Source organism: Rhipicephalus sanguineus, chromosome 1, assembly GCF_013339695.2.
Source record: "Rhipicephalus sanguineus isolate Rsan-2018 chromosome 1, BIME_Rsan_1.4, whole genome shotgun sequence".
Taxonomy (NCBI): Eukaryota; Metazoa; Arthropoda; class Arachnida; order Ixodida; family Ixodidae; genus Rhipicephalus; species Rhipicephalus sanguineus.
The window spans coordinates 79,728,715-79,756,249 of record NC_051176.1 but is presented as its reverse complement, the minus strand read 5'-3'; the positions used below and the strand labels follow the sequence as shown (position 1 = coordinate 79,756,249).

The window sequence follows — 27,535 nt, the reverse complement described above, 5'->3', positions numbered from 1 at the left end:
GCGCGCTTCACAAGTAGCAGAAAGCCAAAAGGTTGGGTACAGCAGCGGCGCGGCGCGGCAGTTCGCCACAAAAGCCTCACGCGGGACCACAGAATATCGCAATGGCGGTGGCCGGTGTTTTGGCAACTGGTGCTTGTGGGGCTCGCCAGGGCTCGCAAATCACAAGATCATGGCCTTCGAAATATGGACTTTGTGGGTGCAGTTGCAGGCGTGGTTGCAGGGAACGCCGAAAGCAGGCTAGTCGCCAGAGGCGATTTTTATTCGAAAGGTAACAGTTCGGAGAGAAGTCGCCAAGTCTGGCAACTCTGATCGCTACCTAGCGACCTAGCCTCCGAACCAGAGACAACACAGAACAGAAGTTGAATCAGCCACCTAGCGTCGACTCTAGAACCGGCTTCTTTCCGAGTGCATTGACTGAACGCTTTCTTTTCTGGCGCTGTTCGTGTGCTGTCCAAAATGGTGAGTCTGTTGTACGAAATAAAAATCCACTTTAATCATCGATTGGACTCAGTAGAATGTGACAAATTAACTCTGTTTACAAGTGCGATTAACCTGTGCATTGCTTAATTGTCGTATATCGTTACGGGACTCCCGATGTTGAAAAATATTTCGACTTGTTCCCGTCTACGGTGACCCGGCATTCTGGCGCTGTGGATGTATGCTTTATGTGTGCGCGTTAATGTGTAGGTGGTGTTCACGATCGACGGACTGAATATAACGGTATTGCTTACGATCAACGACCTGCCTGTCTTTAGTTTATATGGTAACAACGTGTTACTGCGTTTATAATGCTATTTTAAGCGAACGCATGGCGTACGATGCCTAAGCCATTTGCCCTTTCTCGTTTCAGGCCGACTCGTCAGTTACAGTGCGAACCCGTAAATACATGACAAACCGGCTACTATGCCGAAAACAAATGGTAAGCGAACTTTTGCTTGCATATTGGTCGTTTCTTGACAAGTCTTTCGGGACAGCGAACTGGTGCCGTTGACGTCTCGCATGGCCTCGAATGCCTAGTCGTTAGCATGGTGCAAAAGCACGTGTGCATTGGCGTGGTCTGGGCGCGCGGTCGTAGTCGCCGCGTCAACCATCGCCTCCTGACTTGCATTGAAGTCGTTCACTGCATGTCAGGCGCACGGTCAGGTTGAGAAAGTGAACCGCGATGCACGTTTCTAGTTTAAGGTAGAATTCCTCGGTGAACTTTTGCAATGCCCACCGCAGTTTTTTGGGGTTGCTCGAGCGCCAAGTTGTGCCTATTTGATGACACAAGTCTATGCATGAGACTATCGGATGGAGCCCACAGTTCTATTTTTCTGCCGGTACATAGGTAGCCTGATTTCTTGCAACTAATTGACAGGCGCGCCGAGATGGGAATAAATGGCTTAACGCTGGGATCATTTAAGCTAGCTAATCGCATTTCAAGATATCTAACTACGTATTTTTTTTTTTTCAATGGCGACGACTCGATCCAGAATATATTACCTTGAAGCCAACTCCGGCGGCTGTCGGTGTACCGTGTATATCATCGCAGTCGTTTTAGGCGTTTTCAGAAAAGCATGTTTGGTTTTTGATTAAGTGAAGAAGTTTGCAGTTGTAAAAAAATAAACAAAATGTTTAAGTGTTAGAAACGTGGTGGCAAATATGCGCTGTAAATGTATTTTGTGGTGCCTGCAACATAGGACAATATGTGGAGAAAGAAATCATTGCTTGCAGGCATTTCTCTGTAAGACATTGTTCTGTGTTTCGTGGAGCATTGTGAAGATGATTGCAACTTGCTGCTGTGCAGCAATTGAGGTTCTCACACAGTGCCATGCCTAAAGTTGGTGGACCATTCATGATTTTGCTAACTGTAGCACATATGCCAATACATGGCTTGCACCTACGTCACTGCTCGGAGCGAGTCAGCCATATTGTGAACAGCGGTTAGACCTTGTTCAGCGCTGCCTTGTCGCACTGGTGAGTTTCCCTCCACTATGGTTATATGCGCAGTTGTAGGCTGCTATAATTGTAGTGACAGCTGCAGAAGAAAGAAGCAGCCCACTAGTATGAGCTTCTTTTGAATACCAAAGGTTATCGAAGGCCGGTGCGAGCGTACGAAAATGCTCGAACCCAGACTGAGTGCTGTCTCTACGACTCGGCAGCAGCTTCAAGCATGCAGGCGGAGGACGAACGGCGCCGAGCTCAGGCCAATGAGTGTTGATGAAGCCAAATGCGGCTCGCTCTCGATGACTGTACGCATGCAGTGACAAAACTTTCAGCACTACGTTCACACACACACGTACATACATCGCTCTATGTTAATGACAAAACGGACCGCAAAGGGGACACGCGATCGAAAAACGTGTTGCTGCGTGAGCTCCTCGCTGCACTCTCATGAGAACTAAGCGCAAACGTCGGCATTTGTTGATTTAGCAGCGTTCGTGCATTACTATTTGATAACTCTGGGCTTGCAAATGGGTCAACTTGATGAACCGTTCAACTTACCTCTGCAAGCACGATCAAATTTACCGGTCTCGAAGCTCCTTTGCAGAGAGGCTCTTTGCCCAGCCGCTGGTAAAGTAGTTGTGCGATTCTATGCGCTTGTACGCCTTCATTTGGCCCAGAGTAACAAGGTTAGTGCTGTAAACCAAATAGATCATGATGTTGCCGTGCAACACTTCTGGGAAGGTGGAGATGTTCGAAGTCGTGTCCATTCCGGGTCGAAGCGTGTAGGGATCCACTCAATCGCACAACCGCACCTTTTCTTCATAATAAGAACACGCTTGCCTTATCAGTTCTGAATAGTACGCCGCATTTAACGGCTGTCTTGTGCCAGTCGGCGGCATGATGCACAATAAACGGCTCGCGAAAAAGAAAGTGATCGTGGCAGTGCGGGTCAGCTCCGTCGTACTGAATGCTGTAGTCGTACTGCTGGTACGAGGGGGGGGGTCAAAAGTTCCCAGGTCACTATCCCATGTATTCCTATGGCAGTGTGGCCTCGGAACTTTTGACCAACCTTGTACGTACGGCTTGTGTGTGTGGCTGTTTGCCAGTATGGCCGCCGCAGGAGGACAGCAGCAATGGTGACGTCATGTGCAAGCCATGTATACATAAGTGGTGCTGCTTTGAGGTGTGCAATACCTATGACTTCTGTTCACGGCGACAGGGTGGTCGTTTTTTTGGGCCACATAGTCGTGGGCAATTGGAGTACAAACTAAAACATGTTACTTTGTGCCTGTTTTTGCTGGTAATTAAGCTTAAAATCATCATGATTTCAGTTTGCATACTTAGTAAGGCCTAAGGCCCATACTTATTGCAGGCATCATACTTACCGATGTGAGAATACGCTCTCGAAGCATTGCAGATGTTCTACTTAATTTCTTGTTCTTGCTTCATTTGTCCATGACTGTAGTGCATATCTTCGTGAATGCCGTACTGTGGGCAACTTGTGTAATAACAGCAGTTGCCTATTTTGCAAACAGATCATGGCTGCCAAATGTTTTGAAGGGCTAAATGTACAACAGCTGTCTGAACAGGGTTAAAACCCTGTTTGGGGGGGGGGGGGGGGCATGCACTATCCGCAAGGCTAAAATTGTTTTGTGCATGCTTCTGTTTGCGTTTATGTTGCTTACTGGGAACGAGAGTACTCTCTTGAGAGAAGCTCTGCACGTCTTGGGGAGACTTGCATTGGGACGAGCTCCCCAACGCAGTTATTCCATTGGTGCAGCCGTTGCCCTTCAGTCTCCTGCAGACACATCCAATGTGTACTATACAATGTCACATTGCCTACGCTTAGTTCTTATGCAAATTTTTATTGTAAAAATCTGTGCGAGCCTAGGGGATTTCTGCAGAACTGCGGGCAGGCTTTCTTGTAATATTTATGCTCTAGCAATAAGGTATATAAAAAGAGCTGTAAAATCCCTTCCCCACGGTGAAGGATGCGACAAGATTTGGAGGGGGGGCCCTTGCTCGGTCGTGGATCAAAATTCAGTATGGTAGCGGAAGAGCCACTAAGAATAAAGAATGCAAACCCATGCTTATACTGAAATGCTTTATTGAATATGTGTGCATTCATTGTTTTCATTCACCCTCGTCGGGCGAATAAAAACTGAATGAAACAGTGAAAATGGTGGGAGGGGAGATGGGGGCACATATTTCAAATCTCCCGAAGAAGAGAGGCGGGCACTTGGTTGGGATCTCACGGTATGCGATTTGATTTGGCACTGACTACGGTGACGGGGCCCGTCAGCGCAGTACCGTCGTAAAAGTGACGGGGCCCGTCACCTTAGTGTAAATTGTAATAGTGACGGGGCCCGTCATAATAGCGGCGTATTTATAGCGACGGGCCCCGTCATCGTAAAGCAGTGACTACGGTGACGGGGCCCGTCAGCACAGTACCATCGTAAAAGGGACGGGGCCCCTTTACCGTCCTCGTCGTGTGGCGTTCGGGGCGTAGTAGTTACTTGTGTGAGGCAATAAAGAAAAAAAAAAGTGTTCATGGCGTAGTTGGTGGGCGCGCTCTCCATGAAGTGTTAGGGCTGCAGGTCGTCAGTTCGATTCCTCCCGTTTTTTCTTCCTTTTTTTTCAGGTTATGCGTCAACATCAACGTTACTGCTCTCACGGAGTCGTAACTTTTTCGTTCATGTCTACGGCGGTTAGACAGCCCTAGCGTTCGGATGATGCGTTGTTCCTATTCGTGCGAATATTCGAGCAATTCGAATATTCGAACTCGCTTCGAAATGAATTTAAATTCTAGGAAATTTCAAAGTATTCGAAATGAACGAATAGACATATATAAACCGCATGTAACTCTCTGTAAAGGTGGTTTCACTGCAGTGAAGGTGTGCTATACCGTGAACACACCTTTCCAAGAGAAATCCGCACTGCCGCGAAGCCCCACTTCAAGGTTAAATGAACATGCAGTAAAACCTTGTTAATTCAGAGTCACTGGGACTGTGACAAATTTAATTAAGCGGGTTTTCGAATTAACCAAACATACAAAAGGCGGGATGCAAGGAATTTTGTATTACTGGAAGTAAGCAGAGGTGGTCGTTTGCTGTGCCTGCTAGTTTGCGGTTACAAGGGTTTTTTCCAGCAATACTTGGTCCGAATTTTGCCGCTAAACCGGGGAAACGGCGGGCCTTGCTGAGGCCAGTGCAAGAAAAAAAAAAAAGAAAGAGGAAAAAAAAACGGTCTCGTGGTCAACTGAAATGCGCGCCTGTGAAAAAGACATGCTTCGCTGCAACACAGTGGTGACACACGGGCAGCATGTCACCTGCTCCTCGCAGCGTCAGTGCGTCATGATGCGACCATTCGCCCATCCTTTCTGGTAAAATAAAGAATGTAATAATGACCAGTGTGACGGAATTCGCGATGTGTTCTGGGTGGAAAAAGAGGATCATTGAAGCTTTTGACTGAGTTCGCAGGAGGCGTTGCGGGCAAGTACTCCGCCAGCAGTGCAAGTGCGCAAATTGCCGGAACAACCACCAATCGGAGGTTCACACACATCACGAATTCCGTCAGACCGCCCTTTATTAATTTCTCCATTTTCCTTGAAAGAATGGGTAAATCATGCCGCACTGACGTTGAGAGAAGCATTCGTCATGCTGCCCGCGTGTCACCGCTGTGTTGCAGTGAAGCACGTCTTCTTTTCTGCAGGCGCACATTTCAGTTGACCACGAGACCGCCTTTTGTTTTGTTTTTTTCTTGCGCTGGCAGCAGCGAGGCTGGGATGCTTCACTTGTCACTCATTAGTATCGCTACATTGCATTGCCTTGTGGCTCCTAAGGGCCATCGTTTCTGCGGATTTGCGGCTAAATCGGGATCGGGAATTGGCACATGGCACCCAAAGTTGTTGAATTAACCGGGCTGTATGGTACTCACCGCCGCTTCAAATTATCCACTCAAATTTACATTGCAAAATACAGGGCCATAGAAATCCTTCTAATTATGCGGGATTTCGAAATAAAAGTTCGAATTAATGAGGTTTAAACTGTATTACCCTCACATCGATTCGTCATTGTTTAAGTTTAAAAGCTTGTTATGCCGGCTTATATGCTCTAATTATAGTAAATTTTAATTAACATATTTTATATGTTATCACTTGCATTCAACCGAAAGTCAAATCCTGCTACTACTCAAAGTTGCTTCGAATTCGCTTCGGATCCTAAAATTTACTATTCGCACAAACCTAGTTTGTTCCTATGCGACCTCGGTTCCAGTCGCGCTGAATAAGAAAATATATATGTTTCCATTTTTTTTCTTTTTTCAGTATTGTTTCACAATACCGTTCCGAGCTTCCGGCTAGTCAACAATAGTTACTCATTCGTGGTAGCATGGCTCAGCGTGGGAAAGCGGAGCCCGTTAATCAGCCTGTTGCTGCGCCGCTGACGGTCATGCGCTGCGCAGCCAGTTACAGGGACGATGGGCGCAGCGAGGACAGCCAGTCAAATCAGCAATATGTTCCCTCCGAGATCTATTTCGCGACCATGGACTCTAGAAAAAATCCAGGAAGACTTCAGGCGCAGGTGGCTGTTTTGGTCGGCGATGCACATCAGTACGAAAACATTTCGGAGGTGGGGGGGGGGGGGGGGAGCAGCGACGCAGCGACATTGGCGGCATGCTGATATGCAGCGTCAGCGGCGCAGCAACATATGCTGATTAACGGGCTCCGCTCTCCCACACTGAGCCGTGCTACCACGAATGAGTAACTATTGTTGACTAGCCGGAAGCTCGGGACGGTATTGTGAAACAATATTGAAAAAAGTAAAAAAAAAATGGAAAAATTTTTTTATTTAGCGCGATTAGAACCGAGGTCGCATAGGAACAACGCACAACCGCCGCAGACATGAACGAAAAAGTTACGACTCCGTCAGAGCAGTAACGTTGACGTTGACGCATAACCTGACAAAAAAAAAAAAAAAACCGGGAGGAATCGAACTGACGACCTGCAGGCTGATCAACTACGCCACGAACACCACACGACGTGGGCTAAAACGACCAAAAATCTGCGGTAAAGGGGCCCCGTCACCGTAGTCACCGCTTTACGACGACGGGGCCCGTCACTATAAGGACGTCGCTATTATGACGGGCCCCGTCACTATTACAATTTGCACTACGGTGACGGGCCCCGTCACTTTTACGATGGTACTGCACTGACGGGCCCCGTCACCGTAGTCAGTGCCATTTGATTTAGCATGTAATACACTGTGCACCCTAATCCATGTGGTTATGCTCGGCCAACGTGCCATCGCCGCCAGGGGCATTGCTTCTAAAATTGGGACTTCGGCTCAGTTGAAATGCAAGTTTTATAGTGTCCCAGCCTTTGTGACTGCATATGCTGCATGTGCGTCTGACACGAGCACCAGCAAAGGCCGAGACATTGCTTGCATTTACAAGCGTGTTCTGGCAGCCCAAGAATGAAAATTCGGCACTTATGTAAAGGCTGCTCCATAATATCGCCTAGTAGAGCTTTGATATGCTCGGTATGGGTTTACCAGGTGCATGTTTCAGCACATCCAGAAAACTAGTTGGTAATGCCAGGATGCAAGATAGTAGTCATTTTAAATGTTAATTTTTATTTTATTGTTCTCAAGTTTTAACACATCAGTGGACTTGTCGTTTCTTTTACCTGCCAAGGTAGCTATGGTGTTATGCTGCCAAGATTAAGGGCGCAGTTTTAATCCTCGACGTAGTGGCTGCATTTTTGATGGCTAAATGCTTCTATACTTCAGTGCGGTGCGTATTAAAGAATCCAGGGGGTCCATTAGTTCATGGTCCCCTCTATGCCTATCTTGCAGTGTTATGTGATGTAAAATCATTGAGATTTTCTTTTATGGTTTAAGCTTTAAAGGGGTACTGACACGAATATTTTCAGTTGTCGTTTTTTTGCGTCAAATGAAAGGTCAAGCCCCCAAGAGCCTAGAAAAGGTAGAGCTAAGCACGACTGCGCCCTGGAAAAGTAATTACAGTATGTTTTTAAAAGCTAGTTTCGGTTCCTACTGTACCCTGACGTCACAACACGATATGAGCTCCTCGTCACGTGCTCGCACAATATATAGTGACGTTTCCACGGCTGCTCCGCACCGTGGCTCCGTTGGTGACGTACAAGCGGCCATTTTGGAAGTTTTGATGACGCACAAGCGGCCATCTTGGAAGTTTTGGTACCTGACGTCACCACAACTAGCCAGACAGCTGCATGAAGTCACCGGAATTAGTACTGTAGCCTGACGTCAAGCTAGTGTCGATGTCGGTAGGTGCGCCATGGAAAAATTGACTTTAATATCAAATTAAAATATCTTATCAGCATTTGCTGAGCTTCACACTTGCCCAGAGCCATCTCTGCATGCAGGAGGTTGGTATGGCAGAGTAAACTCGCTTTCGAAAAAAGGTGTCAGTACCCCTTTAAAGCCTGAAGGGCAAAGCTTACAGCTGGTCTATAGATTTAAGTGTAGTTTTCACATGTGAGCATGAGTGCCATGGACCAATAGGTTGTTGCATGTTGAACCCTTGTTGCTTAGAAGCAATCTGGAGTGGTCTCCTGTAATTGGTTGACAAGCTTGAATGCCTGTGTTGGCAACTGCAATGGTTGTGACCTTGCTCAAAAAAAAAAATAATAATGCAGGGTGCTCGTTTCACAGGCCTGGTGCTGTGTATTCTCGTTTCTTCATGCTTGGGGATACATTTGCCTTGTTGAGGTTTCATGCAAGTAGCACTTGTGGCGCACAAGCATCTAGGGGCTTTAATCTGGGCACAGTGCCTCAACAAGTTGGTGATCGTGTTGGTTGTGGATGCTAACAAGTCCTGTGCTAGTAGTCCTGTCATGTTCCATTGCATCACACAAAGTAAACGACTGACGTTTGCCAAATGAAAAAACACAAATTTCTTGGTTAAGGGAGCAAATTTGGTGTCACTTGGAGTGGGTGTGCTTACAAGGGGTTATGATTGCTTCAGTGTAGGATGATGCAGATGAAGTCCACGCTAATAGGGACCAAGTTGCCGGACTTCTTCGTGCAGCAACCCATTTCCACATAATTGCATCATGAGTCAGGCCTACTGACTCCTGACTGGCTTACCCTTAGGCACCTACTACTTCAAGCATTGTAGGTTGAACTGTCAGCTTGCAAGGCATTAGTGCTTTTCATGCAGTGGCCTTTTCAGCATGCCCTATGCACTCCGTTCGGGACCTATAGAGGGCGCCTTGAAAGACGCACGCAGCGCCAATTGCGGTGCGGCGAGCGTGCCACGTTGAGAGCCTTAGCAGACAACAGTGCCTCATTGCTTTGACAGCTATGGCGGTGCAAGCGCCCGTCGCTGGCGCGTTAGTGCTTCGAGCTGGATTTAAAGATATCGTAGTGGGATCGTTCTTCCGCGATGCCACCATTAAAAAAGGGGAAAACCTGCACGAGAGCGGCCACGTTTTTGACGTGAGTGAACACTTTGCTACGGTGTCGTCAGTACTGACGGCTAAATGCGTGCGTCAGGCGTGCGTCCCACAAGAGGCTTACTCCATAGCTATCGAGGCAAGCTGTCATTCTTTCATGCTTAGAATATTATTGGTGCATGCCTACTACCCGTGTACTTGCAAATTGCACAAAACATTTAGAATTATCCACGGCCATTCGCCTTGGAAACTTCGGCGAGTGGCCGGGCGGCGTGGTTATTTGTTGGCGGCTTCGTGTCATGTCGATTCGCAGCCACCAAGTATTTTGCTTGAAATTGTCGCGCGTAGCAACGACCTTATTGCAGCATCATCATCATCGCTCATCATGATCGTTTCTACTTCGCCGCTCGCGCGGCTCATGCCAAGAGCTCGAGGTGTGGGCAAGAAATAAACGTGTTACGATCGGCCCCGCTTCGTCGTTCGCTTCAACTGATGTGGCGCCGACGACGGCACGGTCACGATCGGCCACCATCAGTCTACCTCATTCGCTACAACCTCTTTCGTTGTTTATGCTTCTTTCCGAAACAAACATTGCGCTTCCGTCGCAACAGCGTTCGCAGAAAACTGCAACGACGGCCAGATCTAAGATGAAAATAAATAGCCTCGATTTTAGCTCTGTGTGCACATTTGTCTACATGCTGCACACTTTGTTTCGTCAACGCCGAATGATTACAGGGTCAGCTGTTTACTACTAGTATCAACCACTTAAAGTGCTTGCGCACTTGGCTCTCTCGTCTGCGCGAGCTCACCACGCTTTTATAATTTGCGCAAACACTGGTGTAACCCAAGCTACGCCCTAGCGCAGAGGTGCGCAAACATTTTCGGTACCAAGGTGTTGGACTGGGCTAGTTGGTACATTGTCAAAATCGATAAAAAAACCAGTGGTAAACACAGGACACAGTGAGTGTCCCGTCGTTTCCTCGCACTGTGTCCTGTGTTTACCACTTTTTTTTTTTTATCCATTTTAGCATTTTCGGGACCACGACCTCTCGAAGCTTCCGAGTGCCATAGGGCTACCCCAGCCGTAGTCTTTCTGCTTTAATCCTAGGATCTATCCGAAGAGCTGTGACCACCTGACATTTTTGTCCCTCAACATCTCGGGGGAAGGGGATTGACTCCCAGTTAGCGCATCTCTAATTGAACAGCTGCGCTTCCGCCACTACTAAAATCATGATTGCAGGAACAGCGCGAACGTAAAGCACGGGACGTAGAAGACACATACGACGACACGAGTGCTGACTATCAACTTATCTTCTGCAAGCACGAACGGCTTGCGACTCCCAGTTAGCGCATCTCTAATTGAACAGCTGCGCTTCCGCCACTACTAAAATCATGATTGCAGGAACAGCGCGAACGTAAAGCACGGGACGTAGAAGACACATACGACGACACGAGTGCTGACTATCAACTTATCTTCTGCAAGCACGAACGGCTTGCGATACGTCAGGAAATATCGTTGGCACGTACGACTGGGACGACACATCCTTGGACGGCACACCCCCAACGAAATGTGCACTGCATGTCTTCGAGTGCCGAGAGGGCTCCAAGTTTGTTCCGTCATGGCTGAAATGTACTGATCCTAGCGGCACAAGAAAGGCAAAACCGCAGAACGCGAGACTGCAGAGGGAGCGGGAACCAAGGTAACTTTTTTCGTCGCACAGCCGTGATCCACTTCTGCCGCTGCCCAATAAAGCACGAACGAGTTGAGAAACGGTGAAACGTCGTTCCCGCAGGGCACGACATGTACCTGTTGGTACAACCGACGACACAGCAGTTCATGACTGCGTCACAGAACACCTACAACTGCGTGCTAGCGGGCGCGGGAAAGCGTTCGCTTCTGCTCGGGCTCTCAACGACTGCCTTCTCTGACGGCCGCGTGGTGGCGTGCCAGTCGCAGTGAACGGAGTGTATACGAGCATGACATTTGACTCTACCTGTGACGACGTGCTGAAGCTGCAGATTTGTTTTAGAAAAAAAGCAATGTTGATGCTTGCAATAGAATTCATCTGATCTACAGTTGAACCCAATGTCGCTCTCTTAAAAACGAGAATTAGTTATATATATATATATATATATATATATATATATATATATATATATATATATATATTAGCCTAACCCCTCAACGAAATCGCCAGGGAAGTAATTTTTGTTCATTCTGGTGAGAATTTTGTCGCGAGAATAGAAAAATACGCACACCACTTACTTTGCACAACCAAAATTTATTTAAAGAAGTCGCTGATCTTGCTCTGTTGTGAAAGTTGCTTCATCGTTGTCGTGGGCGCCGAGGAAAGTGCGTATGGTGTGAAAAGCATCAAGAACTTTGCGCACACTTACTTGCCTTTCTTGTGTTTTGTTACTTTTCTCACTCATCGTTACTCTTCGATACTTTGCATTCACTTTTGATGATAGCGTCGTTGCTGAACCCTTCGTGCATCACCAGGTCGGCGTCAGCACACAAAAAGTCGTGCAGTTCAACAGCGTCTGGTATCGCTTTGACACGGCGAAGCCTGTCCCATGCTTCAGCTAGTGGCTGCAGGTGGTGACCGAATGTGAATGGCAATGGTCACATCGATGCACGTTGGCGGAAACGTATGTGCCTGACCTGTTGAATGAGCGGTGCTGCAATTTTCGAACTTCTGAATTCCTAACTAGCTCATGGTTTGAAAAAAAAATTGTTGCGGACCGCTGCCTGAAACTTGCGTTATTGTGAGAGTGCTTTTTTAAAATCTCTTCACTGTCGAGAGGGGGCAAATCCGTTGAACTCTATGGACGTTTGCCGGGGACGCCAGATTTCTTCGTTGCCGCGAGAATTTCGTTCTTGAGGGCTTTCGTTATTGAGGGGTTCCACTGTAATTCGATGTAAAACTTTTGAAGAATTTACCATATCTTCAGTGGGAATTTCGTTCCACATGTTGGCTTTACAGAACTGCTTCACGATAATGCATAATGCAAAAAAGATGGCTTATGGCAACACGCGGGGTTTTTTTTTGTTTGTTTTAGTTCTTATTTTTCCGCAGTTTGTAGTTGGGGTGCAGGTTATATGAGGGTTGTAGGCGAGAAAATACGGTATAAATTAAACAACTCAACATTTTCATACGCAGCGTTGTGTGCTCAAGTGCCGGACGCCTCTAGTCTGTCTTGGCCCTAATGTTGTTTTTCAGCATCATATCATACTAAGTGGTCTTCTTGGGATGCCGTAGTGAGCGGCAACGTCAAGACTTTTCTCTACAGTTGACTGTGTTGATCATCGCCAGCTTTGAGGACAACAGCCAGGTTCTTCCGTTTTACAGTAGCATAGCATTAACAAAGGGAGTTGAAAAGCGATTGGTGACCCTGCACGACAGCTGCGACGACGAGGAATCGTGGGAGAAAGCACGCGATGACAAGCGATAGTTTCTAGCTTTCTACTCCGAGAAAACGCACTGTCCAATATTCAATATATCAAGTGTTCCGGCTATTTTTGTTCGATGTAGCCTTAGGTTTTCTTATGCATTCACATTGAAGCATTGTAATGTTTGAAAATAGTGTGATATAAAGGATAATTCGATTTAGCAGTTGAGTATAGTCGGGTTAAACTGTATATACAGAACACAAGCGGTATATTACTCTTTGCTTGAATTTTGCATTTCATTGTCCAAGTGAATCAACCATGCTGTCACATAGCAGGCATGTGCAGAAATTTGTTCACGGTGCTCATATTAACTCTCTACAATGTCTGGCATGCACCCTTGGGAGGGGCAGCCACTGGAGTGAAACGTCTCGGGACCCCTCTCCCCCAACACACACACACACACTTGCCATTCTGAAAAGAAAGCATGAGATTTCTTCGTGCAAATTCTTAAGTTCTTTCACTGGACAAATGCGAGAGAATTGTGAAGTGTAATTCACCACCACCACCACTTCAGGCACATTCGTTGTTTCTGATCCTCCTAAGCTTAAAAGACCCCTGACAGCGATATTTTTGCTTGTGACTTTTTTACTATAATTTGTAGCCTTGGGTCTGGTGATGCCGAAATTGAATCGTAAATGCTCTAACGTATCATAATTAATACTACCGTCATTAATTGTGATTAATTTAGCGTCACTACGAAACGTCCGCCTAAAAATTGTAAGAAACTAGTGCCCCACAGTGGGGGAGCGCCTAAGACCACGTGCGCTCAAGCTTTGGTGACGCTGACAGCGCAGTTTTCGAATCTGCACCCGTGAGAGAATGAGACAATGTGGGTGCTTTGGTATGAGTTAAGCCTGTTAAGAGCGTTTCCTTTCAGAAAAAAGAAAAGCATTCCTGGCATAAGTAGCCAAAACCAGAGAGCACCCGACAAGAGCGAGAGGGGCGAGGAACAATAGCCTTCGTCAGGTGCAAATTGTGGTGTCATGTGCGCCCCGCGAATCTTCTGTGACGTCTACAATACTGGCTCTTCTTGCGGAATGTCACAAGGGGCTTTCGTCTACGTCATACTAGTGGTGATGTCGCGATGTGCTGCCAACTCAGATAAGTGCTTGCTTTAAAAGCAAATTATATCTTAAGGGGAGACGTGGGTCTTGAAAAAAGTTTTTTTATTACTTAGGTTAGCTGAATGAAAGTTAGTACACTTAGTCAGATTTTTCTGCAGATTCCAAATCTCCAAGTAGATTTTTATTATCTGCATTAGAACAAAAGATATGAGATTTCTGAGAGCATATTTCTTACGGTACTTTTTGGCAACTTTGCTTTGTCAAACACAAGAACAAAGTATGTGGCAAGACTGCCAGAGAGCTCGTCTAGCCGATGATGCTAATTTTATTGTTTTCATCAAACTTCGAATGCAAAATAAATGCACGCAAATATGAGCGAAAAATTTTTGCTTGATACACTTTATGATTATTGAGAGTTATCATTTGGTAAACAATATTGTAAGAAAATAAATAGCATCATCGGCTAGATCAGCTTTCTGGCATTCTTGCCATATACTTTGCTTTTGTGTTTGACGAAAAGAAGTTGCCGAAAATCCCCGTAAGAAATGTGCTAGAAAACGTTGTAGAAACAGCATATCTTTTGTTCTAATGCAGCTATGAAAAATCTACTCACAGATTTGGAATCTGTAGAAAAAAACTGAATAAGTGTATTAAATTTCATTCTGTTCACCCAATTATTAAAAACACACTTTTCAAGACCCACGTCTCCCCTTAAAGGTAATTTTCGCCACTAAATTGCCCAGAAGTGCCCACGTATACAGGATGATAAAATAACGCAAACATCTCGAGGTTTCAATTTCGGTGTCAGGGGCCCTTTATGTCTAATGTAGAATGATTTCATAGTGTAGCTGTGAGCGTTTCAGTCAAAGCAGAAATGCTTCATTGTGTTCAATGAAAATGCCACTCCTTAAAGGGACTGACAACCAATTTTTAGGGCCTCTATTTTCTTTAGCACAGTGGAAAGCTAACTGGTCAGAGTGTCTAGCCATGGAATGGTAATGTGGAAAATGCCTTGAAACATTTTTAATAAGAATTTTTCTATCTGCGGCGAATATGAAGTCTTAGACACACTTTACAACACATGTCGCAAACATTGAGCGTGACAGCGATTCATGTTCAAGTGCGGCGGTTTACTGCGCATGTGTGCACTCCGCGTGCATGTGCCGCGGCTGGACATGGGCCACTGGTGGCTGCGATGGCAGCGCTGCTTCTCACCGTGCAACTCCTTTCACCTCGTAGGCAGCACAGAACAGAGCGGGGATAGATAATTATATACGTACTCTTAACTTTGAGTACCAATTATGGCGCGCATGACAGCATCAGAAGGCTCTTCCGCTAGGCTGCACGACATACCGGTTTTCGTTGCTTTTAAGCACGATTTAAAAACATAAATCCTACTCACAATGCGAAAAGGATGCTGGAATCTGTCACTATATTTCGCGGTCTTTTCATTTCTGCCAGGATTTAATCACACGTTCTGCCCAGTTGTCGGTCCCTTTAAGCATTTTACAATTAACACTTGCTGTCAGTGTGGCTGGCTCAAGGCTTTTATGTGATGGCTGGTTTTAGTATTGCGACACCCATTTTCAGTGCACAATGCATAAGCCAAGTAGTGGTGGGTCTTGCATCTGTATGCTGGCCTGGCCACTGTGGCCACTGGAACTTCAGTGTTCTCTGTGTTTTGTCTGGACAGGTGGTGGACATCATCCATCCGAACCGGGGTACAGTCTCCAAGACTGAGGTGCGCGAGAAGCTCAGCACCATGTACAACACAACGCCCGACGTTGTGTTCTGTTTTGGCTTCCGCACACAGTTTGGCGGTGGCAAGACCTCTGGTTTTGCCTTGATCTACGACACCCTGGACTTTGCCAAGAAGTTCGAGCCCAAGTACAGGTTGTGCAGGGTAAGTGTTTGTATAAAGACACAGCTGATATGCAAAAGCAACACACACGCACAGTAGCTCTCCCCAGAAATGCAACTGAGGAAAACTATATCACAGATGAAAATGAACTGCCAGGAGAATTTTCCATTATAAGAAGGCAAATTGTACTTGCCTCGTTATTTTCTAATATTCAACAAAAGGGTACGCAAATTTTTTATATTAAAAAGCTGGTAGTATCGTAACACTGAGGTACATTTCGAGTGCGGAACCATGAAAGTTTGGTGCACGTTTGATTCATGCAAAAAAAGTGTACCAGAGAGTTGTTGCGTTGATTATAGACCAAAAAGATTCATTGTAAAATGTGGGCCGTTGCATCACCAGGCGATGTATAATTGAAGTTCCACTCTATATGGGGATAACTGAAAGTGAAATAAGCGAAAGGCATGAAATAGGCAGTGGCAAGAACTTGAAATTTTGACAACAAATGATAGATGTGATTGAGAATGACACTTCTTTCGTGTGTACAGTTTGCCAGGAATTGAAGCTTAATAAACATTCAGTTGGCAATCTGTGTTTTTCATCTGCGCTGTAATCCTAATATCATAAACTTCAACAGTTCTTTCTAGGCTAGTTGGTTTGTTGTCCAACGTGAAGTAACAGTGCATAGAGACTGCTTGAGGCACCACACACACACAGTGCTTTTCCCGTTATTTTTCTTTCCTCTCCCGTGCCTCTCCCGTTACTGTCTGTCTGCGATGTAACCTCACAGTTAACAAATGAATTGTCATCTAGCCAAGTTGACCACACTGCTATTGACATAACCACAGTAAGGAGCCAAAACTGCTTTGATGTAGTCTGCTCCTGAACCTTCATGATTGCTGCAGGGGCAGCAAGTACCTTGTTATATTAATGCAATGATTGCGAGCTCCTTTTGTTTCGGCCAGCAACGTGCACACCTTTTTTTCAGTTGCACATTTCACGATTTCTCACAAGGAGGCAGCAGCCAATAGCGGAGCGACATGCTTCTATTGTTTATACCCGTGTCACACAGGCGTTTGGAAGGCCATTGAACCGGTGGTCTATTGACTCCACTGTCAAGCACGAGCTGCCACATGGGCGATTTTGAAGGCCATCGAGTCAGTAGTCTATCGAGTCAACGGAGCACCCCACACGTCCGTTGAAACTTTGATGGCTATTGAGCGACGGAAGCGGAAACAGCGCAAACGTGCCCTCTTGTTCACAGTGTACCCGAACCCACGATTACAAAAAGAAAACGTTAACCAGTATGCTTTAAAGCAGTATATGTGAGCGCTATCGATTATTTAATAAAGTACTTGTGCCACTTGAAATGTGCGAACTGCACATACTCTCGACATCAGCAACGTGCTTGTCTTTGATCGTGCCGTCTTGCCGTGTATTGCTCGCCACAGTTTCGCTGCTCAACAGCTTAAAAATATGTATTGCTAACTACAAATAAACACTTTATTAAAATGTTCAAGCAAAAACAACAGGCATATTTGTGATTTTAAGCGGATTTGTATTTAACTTTCGGTCACATGAATACGAAAATAAAGATCCGCAGCGCCACGCAGTTTTTGCGAGAGACGCCTGAGCCACTCAATGGCTGTTCAGAATTGCCGTGTAGCAGCGGGACAACTCCATCGAGTCGATAGAGTTGTGGCGTTTCAATGGCCTTCGACTGGATGGCCGTTCAAAAGTGCCCGTGTGACACAGGTATTACTGTTGTTATCATGATAGTTGTTGGCTGTAGGTTGTACTGGCACATTCAACAGCTGCCGCCACCATGCCCTTGTGCTGTTACGATACCTACCCATGAAGGCGTTGCACTTCTGATGTCCGAATCTAATTGGTCAGTGCCTGCACTTATGGGCAAAGTGAAAAACCTTTTGCCACACATAGTGACATCAGCGACACCGTGAGTTAAGGGGTGCAGTTATCTTAAGGTGACATGGTGATAATGGTACACATCTATCGGTGTAGGACGAGCCACTATGGTCTAGCGAATGAAGCCTATGGAGACTTGGTCGAGGATTCGTTGCAGCTTAGTTTTAACTGTAGTATGTTTAAAGTGAATACATATTAGCAAGGTAGCACAAGTAATTCATTATTGGCTTGATTATTCGGAATTTGTCCAAATGATCTGGAAAATTTGTAGAATCATTTACACTCAAACCTCGATATAACGAACACGGATATAACGAATTATCGGTTATAACGAAGTAAATGAGGAATAGTCTTGTCAGAAATAGTGTTATGAATAAACGTTTATAACGAATTTTGGGATATAACAAAGTTATTTTCGTGGCATATGTGACTGTTATAGTGAGGTTTGAGTGTGTTGCTTGTGTGTTATGGGAACCAGTTGCAGATCTGAAGGAATTTGTAAGCCTTTTATGTCAAATTCAGTGTTGCAGTGGAGTTTGGTTGCTGTTGTCATAAGCATGTCATGCTTACTGTGATGTTTCTGCAGAATGGCCTTGGTGAGAAGGGCAGAACAGGTCGTAAGCAGCGAAAAGAACGCAAGAACCGTATGAAGAAGGTTCGGGGAACAAAGAAGGCCAAGGTTGGAGCTGCAAGTGGGAAGAAGGTGAGCTCAGGGTCATCATTGCTACTTTGCACTTCGCATCTTTTGAATCTTTCAATTTTGGAAAAATGTTTACCTTTCAAGCCTTTCTGTACTGTACGAAATAATTCAGTGTGTACTAAAGCTTCCAGAAACATGTTTTCATGAGGTATATTTATCAGCTATACAGTCAACAGCTGATGATTTGAACACTTTTGTGGCCTTGCCACATACACAAGCCAGCTTCCAAATTGTGGAAACTGCACATTTTTCGAACTTTCTGCTGGGATTGCAATTTTAAGTGGCATTATGAGAAGGCGTCGTCATGACTGCCTTGTTTATTCTCATAACCTCGAAACATTGCTCATCCTGTGCGTTGAACCGCTTTGAGCAGAAGTGGTTCCCCAAGGTCTAATGTACTGTCTGTGCTCATTACAATGGACCCCTGTACAACACTTTCAGATATAATGGACCATCTTATAGCCCTATTTTGGCCTGCCCATTTAGTTTATGCAACCAACGTTGCTTTTAATGGACCGCACTACAATGGATCATAAGCTATACATGGTTTTCTGAAAGTCTCGAAATTGTGCCTTCTAGCCAGTGCTTCCCCATAGCCTTTATTCTGACTTTTACTGCTGCGTTCAACGCTGCCTCAGCTGCATGCTTACAAAACTGCATGATAGCCATTTGTGATTGTTGACCATGGTTTTGTTGCCAGCAATTGTGGCAAACGGTAACAGAAATTGTATGATGTGCTATTGGCTGACGATCATAGGCAATAATATGTTTGTTGTGAAAATGCTGTCATGCCTAGTGCATCATACTTATTTCGGAAGTTTGCAGTTTTTTTCTCGTTCATAATTGCTGATGTTACTGGGAAAGACGTGGCAATGGAAACTACTTTTGTTTTCACATCAAAGTTAACCTAATTTGATACAGGGCTAGCATTTTGTAGCAATGCTTTTCCAGTGCCAATTCCCTTTCATGCTCATTGTGTCTGTCCATTGGTCAGAGTAACAATCTGTCCCCCACTCGGCACAATTGGCTTCTTTAATTTTCCTGTGCTGCCGTTATGGTAGGGTTTTGGTAGGGGCCGGGACAACAGGTATTGCCAGAACCAAATCCTCAGAGATGAAGAGATGTTTCACAACTTTTCTGCTAAGGGTCGGGCACATGCACCGGGGCATCGCGAAAAAGGCTGATTGGCAAGCGCGCGAGAGCGTGAAAAGGCGTTAGCATAGGAAATGGAAAACATCGGCAAGATATGTAACTGTTTCTGCTGATTTAAATGCAAAAACCGCTTTCAAATTAATTTCAGTTTGAGTCGCATTAGTTCACAAGAACTGAAATTTGGGTGAGTTTGCAGGAATTCATAATTGAACAAATAGCGCAAAAGACAAGGACATAAGAAGGAGCAGGAAGACAGTCTCCTTGTCTTTTGTGCTACTTGTTCAATTATGAATCACATTAGTTTGCATCCCTATTCATTCAGTTCAGCTAATTAGGCAAAATTGCACTGAATTTTTGTTAGTATGTTCCAAAAGGATTGTTTTGTGCTGTTAAGCTATAGACTTGCTGTTTGTAAAGAAAACTACGTGTCAAGGGAACTTTCAGTGCAGGACTTCTGGTATTGTTTACTCAGTGTATCCGCTTATGTTGGTGTGGTGCATTTCTATTGTCCAACTATCTCTGGTGCTCTCCCCAGTTGCATTTGAAGTGATAGGCAGTAACTAGCAAAAAGGATAAACCCTGCACAGGATGACACTTTGCATGAAATTCTAAGTTGCCTGAAATTGCAAGTAGCCGTGCTAAACTGCGTGGTTGTGTCATGCACCATAAGGATATTGTGGCGGTGTCATACAGGCCACTCTTGGTAGCTGTCTAAAGTGCATATCTGGCTCCCAATTTGCCCGGGAAACTTAGGAATTTTGACCGATCCTCCAAAGTGTACGGAGACTGCCATAGATCTCCTGATAAACAACTCTAACCCCACTGCGATGAAGAAAATAACTAAAGATAGAGGTTCTGAAATGTTCTCGCCTCGAAGAGCCCCAACAGCTTTCCAGAGTGGCTGCGGCACCCTTCCCACTCCCCTTTGGTATAAAAGGAGGGGGAGGGTGCTTGTGGTTCTGCCTCTATTCAAAGACCACCGAGAAACTCGGCCCTGCTGCTGCGTTTCCGCTGAGCCCTAAGTAACAAAGGCCACACAAAAATGCAGAAGCAGGGCTGCGTTTCTGTGTGGCCTTTGTTACTTAGTGCTCAATGTTTTATCTTAATTACACCTTGTATTTTAAGTCCTCCACTCGAAGTTGGCCCTTCACTCGACGAAGTTGAGCACAGTGCCACTGGTCTATTGAAAAGGACTCAGTGGTTCTCGGGAATTGCTGCCGATTCTTGCTCATATGCAATGACCACTTCTGCCAAGGTGCAGCACTGCCATTGACTTTCGAGAGTCGAGACAGAGCCTTCAGTGAACGAATGTTCTCGATTCAATGTGGCAAATTGGAAGACTAGAAAGGCACCTTTTGGACGGGATTTCAGATGGGTGGTCTCCGTTGTGCCATTGCAGAGTTGTAGCTTGAGAGACAGAAAATTAAACTTTATTGTCCGACCAGGCGCGCGTTCTCTTCGCCCAGGCGTGTGGGTTGCCTCCTTATTCCAAAAACAAGTTTCTTTTTTTTTTTTGTGATTACGATGAAAATTTCTAGGCGTCACCTTTTGACATCACTCTCAAAACAAATGTTTTAGCACTTCTACATTGTTTTGAGTGCGCATAATTTGGAATGTGATAGTTACAGAAATTGAAAGCGATATTTTTTTTTTCAATGCAATTGCCACGTCTATCCTTAAAATACTTGTTCGGTGCGATATTTTGAGATGGAATTTAAGTTTCCTTGCTTGCAATGTTGCAGTCGCAGTTGTTTTAATTTAGAAAAATACAACTAAAAGTAAATTTGCTGCAGGTTCAGTTTCACGAGCTTTGTTGCTGTAATGTGGTGATGACTTCACACTTTGCAAAAGAAAAACCAGCTCCTTTGTAATCTTGTATGTTGGGTGTTGTGTATGCACATCAGGTTTCCTTGCACTGCATGTTTGGCACTTTCTGTGATGTAAGGTGTTGGGCTCAAGTTGAAATGCTTGGTTTAAATTCAGTATCGGAGACACACTGGCACATGGGTTATAAAGGAGCTGAGTCCTTTATAAGAATACTGCAGTGGATGCACCCTCTTTTCTTGACATTTTTTTTCTCTTGCTTGCAGCGCTAATGGGGCTCTCGCTCGCTCTGCTCTCTCGTTGGCTTTGGCTGGTGTGGTGCTTGCAAGGTGTCTGCTGCCTTTTCTCTCTCTCTTTCTGTCTCTCTTTCAAATGCTGCTGCTGCTGCTGCTTTGTCTTCTCTTTCAGCATTGAGTGGGCCGAGTTCAGCACTTTGCACTGGGCTAGATGTCTCTTGGGTGTGACGCTGAAATGTCAAATCCTCGGGGTATTCTGCCGGTGTTGCATATGGTGTCAAATGGTTTTTCTCCGTATGGCCTTCTTGCATGATTGCTTTGAGACTGCGAGTTTTTTAATTATGTGGTGATTGGCACAGCTTCAGTGTTATTGTAAGTTCACTGTGGAGCTGCATGAATTTATGGCGTTGGAAATGTGTGCTGTGGCTGACACTGTACAGGTGCCCCAAAAGTAAAACTGAGCACGCGAGCTGTGGCCAAACTGGGTGAAATTGCATGCCAGCGAGCGCTATCAGAAAATGCGCTGCTGATAGCGAGAGTGCATCAGCATATCCGGCTGACCCATCTCGATATTCTGATGCTTGCCTTATCGCCGGCGTGAGCAAAGCCGCGCTGCTACCATCACTGCTCATCAGGGGCGAAAATGGTGGCAGTCTCGGCGATGCAGAAAGCGCATGCATCCGAAGATTTCGTCACGACGCGGGCAAACAAATGCATAGAGTTCAGTGTCCCCTGACGAGCAGTGGTGGTAGCAGCGCGGTTTTGCTCGGGCCGTCAATAAGGCGAGCATCAGAACATCGGGATGGGTCAGCCAGATATGCCGACGCACTCTCGCTGGCATGCAGTTTCGCCCCGTTTGGCCACAGCTCGCGTGCTCCGTTTTACTTTTGGGGCACCTGTGCAGCTATTATTGCTGTACACTTAGCAAGATTGATTAAAAGTTGCATTTAGCAAACTGATTGTTCTTTTGAGTTTGCCTTGTGGGACACATGAAAGCTGTCCTGAATGTTTGAGTGGGAAGGCATCATAAAACTTACGTTTCGTAAAGAGGAGAGTTCCAATGGCAGCAGGATTTCACTTTACAAACATTTGCATGGTATTAACTGTTGGTGCTTCAGGAGCCACTTTAAAGTCCATTCGATTCGCCTGCACCAATTTGAACTGGTCCACAGCAATGCACAAAAAATTCAGATATTGTGCAGCTAGAGTTCGATGGTGCAGGCATGGCACGACACCAGAAACAAATGACTAGGTGCCGACACTGGGCAGGACTCACTTTTGTTTGCTTTAAGGGGGTACTGACAAAATCTCGCGGCTGAGATAGCTTGCAGGATCGATTCCTGGGAACATGAGCATATTTACCAAATCTGGCTAGGAAGGTAACTTGTATGAATTTGAAGTAAGCATGCACAATCTAGTGTTATACGCCATACCTCGCGGTATTGACATCTGAAGTGACCTGAAGGTTACCCCCAATTTCCGCGATGTCACCACAGCATCATATTTCTAAGCTCACGCAGTTGGCAGTGACGACGTCACAGTAGAGATTGCCATTTAACTGCACTTGCGCCGGCTGACTACCATTTGGCAGCTGCTCGAGTGTCCGGGACCACGGCGAACGTTTGGAAAGTGGAAGCCTCAGTCGTTGCCACCAGACTATCACCATGGCAACAGCATTGCGCGGCACATACGGCAGGAGAAAGAATGCGAGCAGACAATGCAGGCAGCGCGGAAGTGCATCACGGTTCCATACCTGCCAACTCTCCCAATTTCTGACCAGTTCTCCCGGTCATACGGATGTGGCCATAAATCTCCTGATAAACAGTCACCCGAAATAAAAATAGGAAATGACAATGGTTACAAAAATTTTGTGGCCTTGAGGAACCAGAACAGCTTGCTCTGTGACCCTCCCCCCCTCCACCCACTGATGCAAAGGGAGGGGCCCCCGCATTTGTGTCCTTGGTTACAGTTCGGCATACTGTCCTAATCCTGACAAGGGACTCGCTACAACATTACACCGCAGCTCATGCAAAATTAGCTTTGGCGTCGTTCAGTGTTATGCGGTGAAGCGTGCAAAGTGTGGGAAGGGGCTACTAGATTTCGCAGGTCGTAGCACACGCGCGATATAATTATGACCACCGGTATGATACTCAGCATGTGAAAGGTTTACTGGCAGTCCTGGCAGTCATCAGTTTTGTATTACGTTACTGCGGCCCTGAGAAGCAAGAAATAAAAAACGTTTTTTTCCCCCACCATCCACCTTCGTTTTGCGAATCTCCCCACTTTCGAGGTCCCTAGGTTGGCAAGTATGCGGTTCTGTGTGCACGTGCTAGATGGTGTTAGTTGCACCTGGCAGCTTGTCATTCTCGGAGCTCTCTCAAACCGAAACGGAGACTGGTCAGTAATAAACAGACTGTAATTAGTTATTTGCCGCAGCTGCAGCAAGTGATGCGCCGTGCAATGTCTAATAGGCCCCCAGCAACATATTGCAAAAAAAAAAAGAACTACAGATAAAAATTTTTGTGTCAGTACTCCTTAATATATGCTGTCCACGTGACTGAGTGGTGGCAAACTGCACATATGGACAGTTTATGAGGTGCACACACCTTGGCAAAACACAACCCACGCTTCGTAGAAACAGCAGACGTAGTTTGACGGCTACGCCAGGATGTGGCATTGTCTTCTCTGCTGCTAGTGCGCACGTGCATGTCTACACCAAGGCAGCACCTTCAGCAGAGAGGGTGCAGGAAAATCGTGAATCAGCGTGGCATGTTTTGAAACGAGTGGTGTGGCTCAGTCTGCCATTGCTGGGCCACTGTAATGAATGGTGAGGTGCAGCACTTTGTGAACTGGTTCAGGTGGTGCAGGCGAATGGAACGGACTTCTAGTGCTCTGGCTACACTACAACAGCAGGTAGACATTGAAGTTGGAACTATAGTTAAGAAGCAACTTGAGAAGGCTGGAGGAAAGTCCGAATGGTGAAGTCACCGGCCATCTGGCCCGTGATGTCAGTTAGCGTGTGTATCTGGTGGTGCACGCTCACATTCATCCACCTTAGAGGAGGAAACGCTGCTACCTTCCAAAGTTTTACCCGACTATAAAGTGTGTTCTTCTGTAGCCTAACTTCAAAGACTTCCAACTCTTAAAATTGATAGGACTTGGTTCTGTTGGACATTAGCTTCAATGCCATACCAGGCATATGACACTTCTGAATCTTACTTAGTGGTGTATACCATATGGCTGGAGCATGTATGTGTTGGTTAAAGGCAGTTAGAGTAAACTGGACAAATTGGTCTTCCCATGTACAAGTACAGTAAACCCTTACTGTAAGAAAGGGAATGGGGTGTCAAATTTTTTTGTAACCCATAACTAAATAAGTGCAGATGCACCGTTAACGTCATGACAGTTGCCCCAATTGTTTGTGACACCATGAAAGAAAAGTGTGACAAAGCACTCCTACCCTTAGTGGTGGCTATCCTTCTGTATTCTGTTGATAAAAAGTGTTAGCTCTACACTGCTGGTTCACTGTTCAGCCTAAGTGAAGCCTTCTGCCCATGGGATTCAAGTAATCTGGCCTAAAACACATGCATCAATGTAACGTAACACTTCGAATACAAAGACTTCATCGCATTGAGGGCTTACTGTGTTTGAAACGTGTGCAGATGCAGAGCTGATGTTCAGTGAACGTCACTGGAGCACTTCTTATTTTAGTTGGCTGTTGGTGCTCTATGATGGTACTTTTTTGAGTCTTGCTGTGGGCCTAGCTGATGCCATTTACACGATGTACTACGTGAAAATTTTTTTCCCCGCTTCTGCTGGTTCTGTCAGTTAACCCAGGATGGGATATTTGCAGAATTTTGCCCAGGGCACTGTCTCCATGCTCGTCTCACTTGGAGCCACCGGGTGTTTAAAGGGACACTAAAGAGAAACAATGAATTGGTTTAGATTGATAAAGTGTGCTCGGAGAACTCTTGTGTAGTTTATTTCACCACCATAGGCTTATTATTGCAAGAGAAAACCAAGTTCAAAGTTTCACTTTTAAATTTCGCGCCGAACTTCGTAATTCGTGACGTAAGAGATTTCAAAGAGCATTAACGTATTTTGGCGCCACTGGCTCGACGAAATTTCCACAAACTTGTTATGTCAAGTCACTGGCCCCCTCAGAGGACAATGTACTTCGATTTAACCGATAAGGAACTACGTAGGCCCAAGCAGGCGCCGTCAAAAATATGTGACGTCATGGCAAATGGTGCGGGAATTCCAAGGTGGCGTCGCCACCTGTATTTTTGTTTTGCACGTTTTCTCGCTTATTTAAGCGTCTTCGCGCAGAAAGCGTGGTGTTTTTGGTATCGTGGAAGACTACTTTACTAATGCGAGAAAAATCATTTTGCTCTTTAGTGTCCCTTTAACAGTTTCCCAAGAGTGTTGTGGCGTGAAATTATGAATGTTTTTTTTTTTTTTTTCATTTTTTGCCTAGTGAATTCTATGAGTCTTGAAAATAAAGGCACTTTATTCGCAAGATACACGCAAGGTATTGTTTTGAAAATATATAGAGGATTGGCTTCACTGCACTGCACCATGGAGGGTGCCCGAGCATCTCCATTCTTCGGTGCAGAAAATATCTTTCTGAAATTTAAGAACTAAAGCACAGTGCAAGGCAGTGAAAAGAAACCTTGGACGGCCCGGTGGGGTTCTGTTTTACAACTACGGCGTCCACTGCCGATACATTGAGACGCGGTGGTCATCCAAATCTGATGATTTAGAGAGAATATACTACTCTGTGTTGTCGCTGCCATACTCGCAGAACTAATGGCGAATTCCACTGGGAGATCCGGAGCGGCCGCTGAAATCCTGGAGCGAGCACTCGGATTGTACCAAGCCAAATCTGCCAGTGGAACACGTGAATGCTGCTCCGCGTGAGGTCGCTCCGGAAGTTGTTTATGCATACGTCACGTGTTAATTGGCTCCGGGAACTATTTCTGCTTCCGCTCTGTGCGTTTCCATGGGTCGCCGCTGCAAAGCACGCATTCGACCCCGCAGTGGCGTAAAGCAGGCGTGCCATTTTCTTGTGTTGCGCTGACAATTATTATGCCTAAGGGCAGACTTTCGAAAAAAAAAAATATGGACGAGCACATGGAAATCTCTTCTTCGATGTAGCCGATGATCTTTGGGCGTGCGCACAGCGGGTCAGGGAACATTTCTTTAAGCATCATTTCGTAGAGCACGTACGGTTCGTCGTCATCGCTGGTGCTACTGCCGTCAGAACTCGTGCTCTCGCTGTCGCTCGGAGCAAGAAGCAAACCAGAAGCTCGCCCAGCAGAGTCAAACAACGCCATTTTAGGAATGTAAACAAGTGCACAGGGTGATCAGACCCCGCTTTAAACACGCTGAAAACAACCAAGTTGCCCGACTGTACCGGAAATGACGTCACCGCGTTGCCGGAGTTCCGGCGAAATCCACCTTTGCAAGACGGAGCAACTCGGAACGCTCCGTCGCGGAGTGGGTTGCTCCGAATCTGCCAGTGGAAAATGCGAACTTGCTCCGAATCGACCAGTGGAACGCAGATTCTGGAACGCGGAGCAAGAAAACTTGCTCCGGCTCGACCAGTGGAATCCGCCATAAAATTCTTCACTCTGAGTCTGACAATACTTTGACGAACAAGCACTTATTCTTTTTTTCCGAGCTTTGCTGTTACGTGTTTGCTAGTTTAGTAAAGTTTGGTGTTGTGTTTAGTAAAGATTAGTATTGTTTGCTCTTGCTGAATTGAATTGAAAATGTAGCAGGTCGTCATTATAGTGGAAATTCTTGCTGCTTACTTTTACAATCAAGTTCGAATTGTTTGCATGAAATTAACTTCGTGCCTTTTCTTTTTCAGTAACCTTGAACCCCAAGAATGGTTGCCACACCATATGTACATTTTGGGCATCTCCAATAAATGTGGATGGAGCACCACACAA

The 27,535-nt window shown here is 45.7% G+C and overlaps 1 protein-coding gene across 3 annotated transcripts; it reads left to right on the top strand.

Moving 5' to 3' along the window:
- Positions 1 to 361: 361 nt before the first annotated feature.
- LOC119393280 (40S ribosomal protein S24) lies at positions 362 to 27,535 on the top strand. 3 transcript variants are annotated; one of them, XM_037660218.2, is made up of 6 exons: positions 362 to 459; positions 851 to 919; positions 15,573 to 15,782; positions 18,253 to 18,369; positions 21,609 to 21,671; positions 27,454 to 27,535. In XM_037660218.2, the coding sequence occupies exons 1-5, from the start codon at positions 457 to 459 to the stop codon at positions 21,612 to 21,614; spliced, it is 405 nt and encodes a 134-aa protein (XP_037516146.1). In that variant the 5' UTR covers positions 362 to 456; the 3' UTR covers positions 21,615 to 21,671; positions 27,454 to 27,535. The 3 variants fall into 3 exon arrangements, with proteins under 3 accessions (XP_037516146.1, XP_037516161.1, XP_037516152.1); XM_037660224.2 differs by lacking the exon at positions 362 to 459 and adding an exon at positions 740 to 763; XM_037660233.2 differs by lacking the exon at positions 21,609 to 21,671 and having other exon boundaries at positions 363 to 459.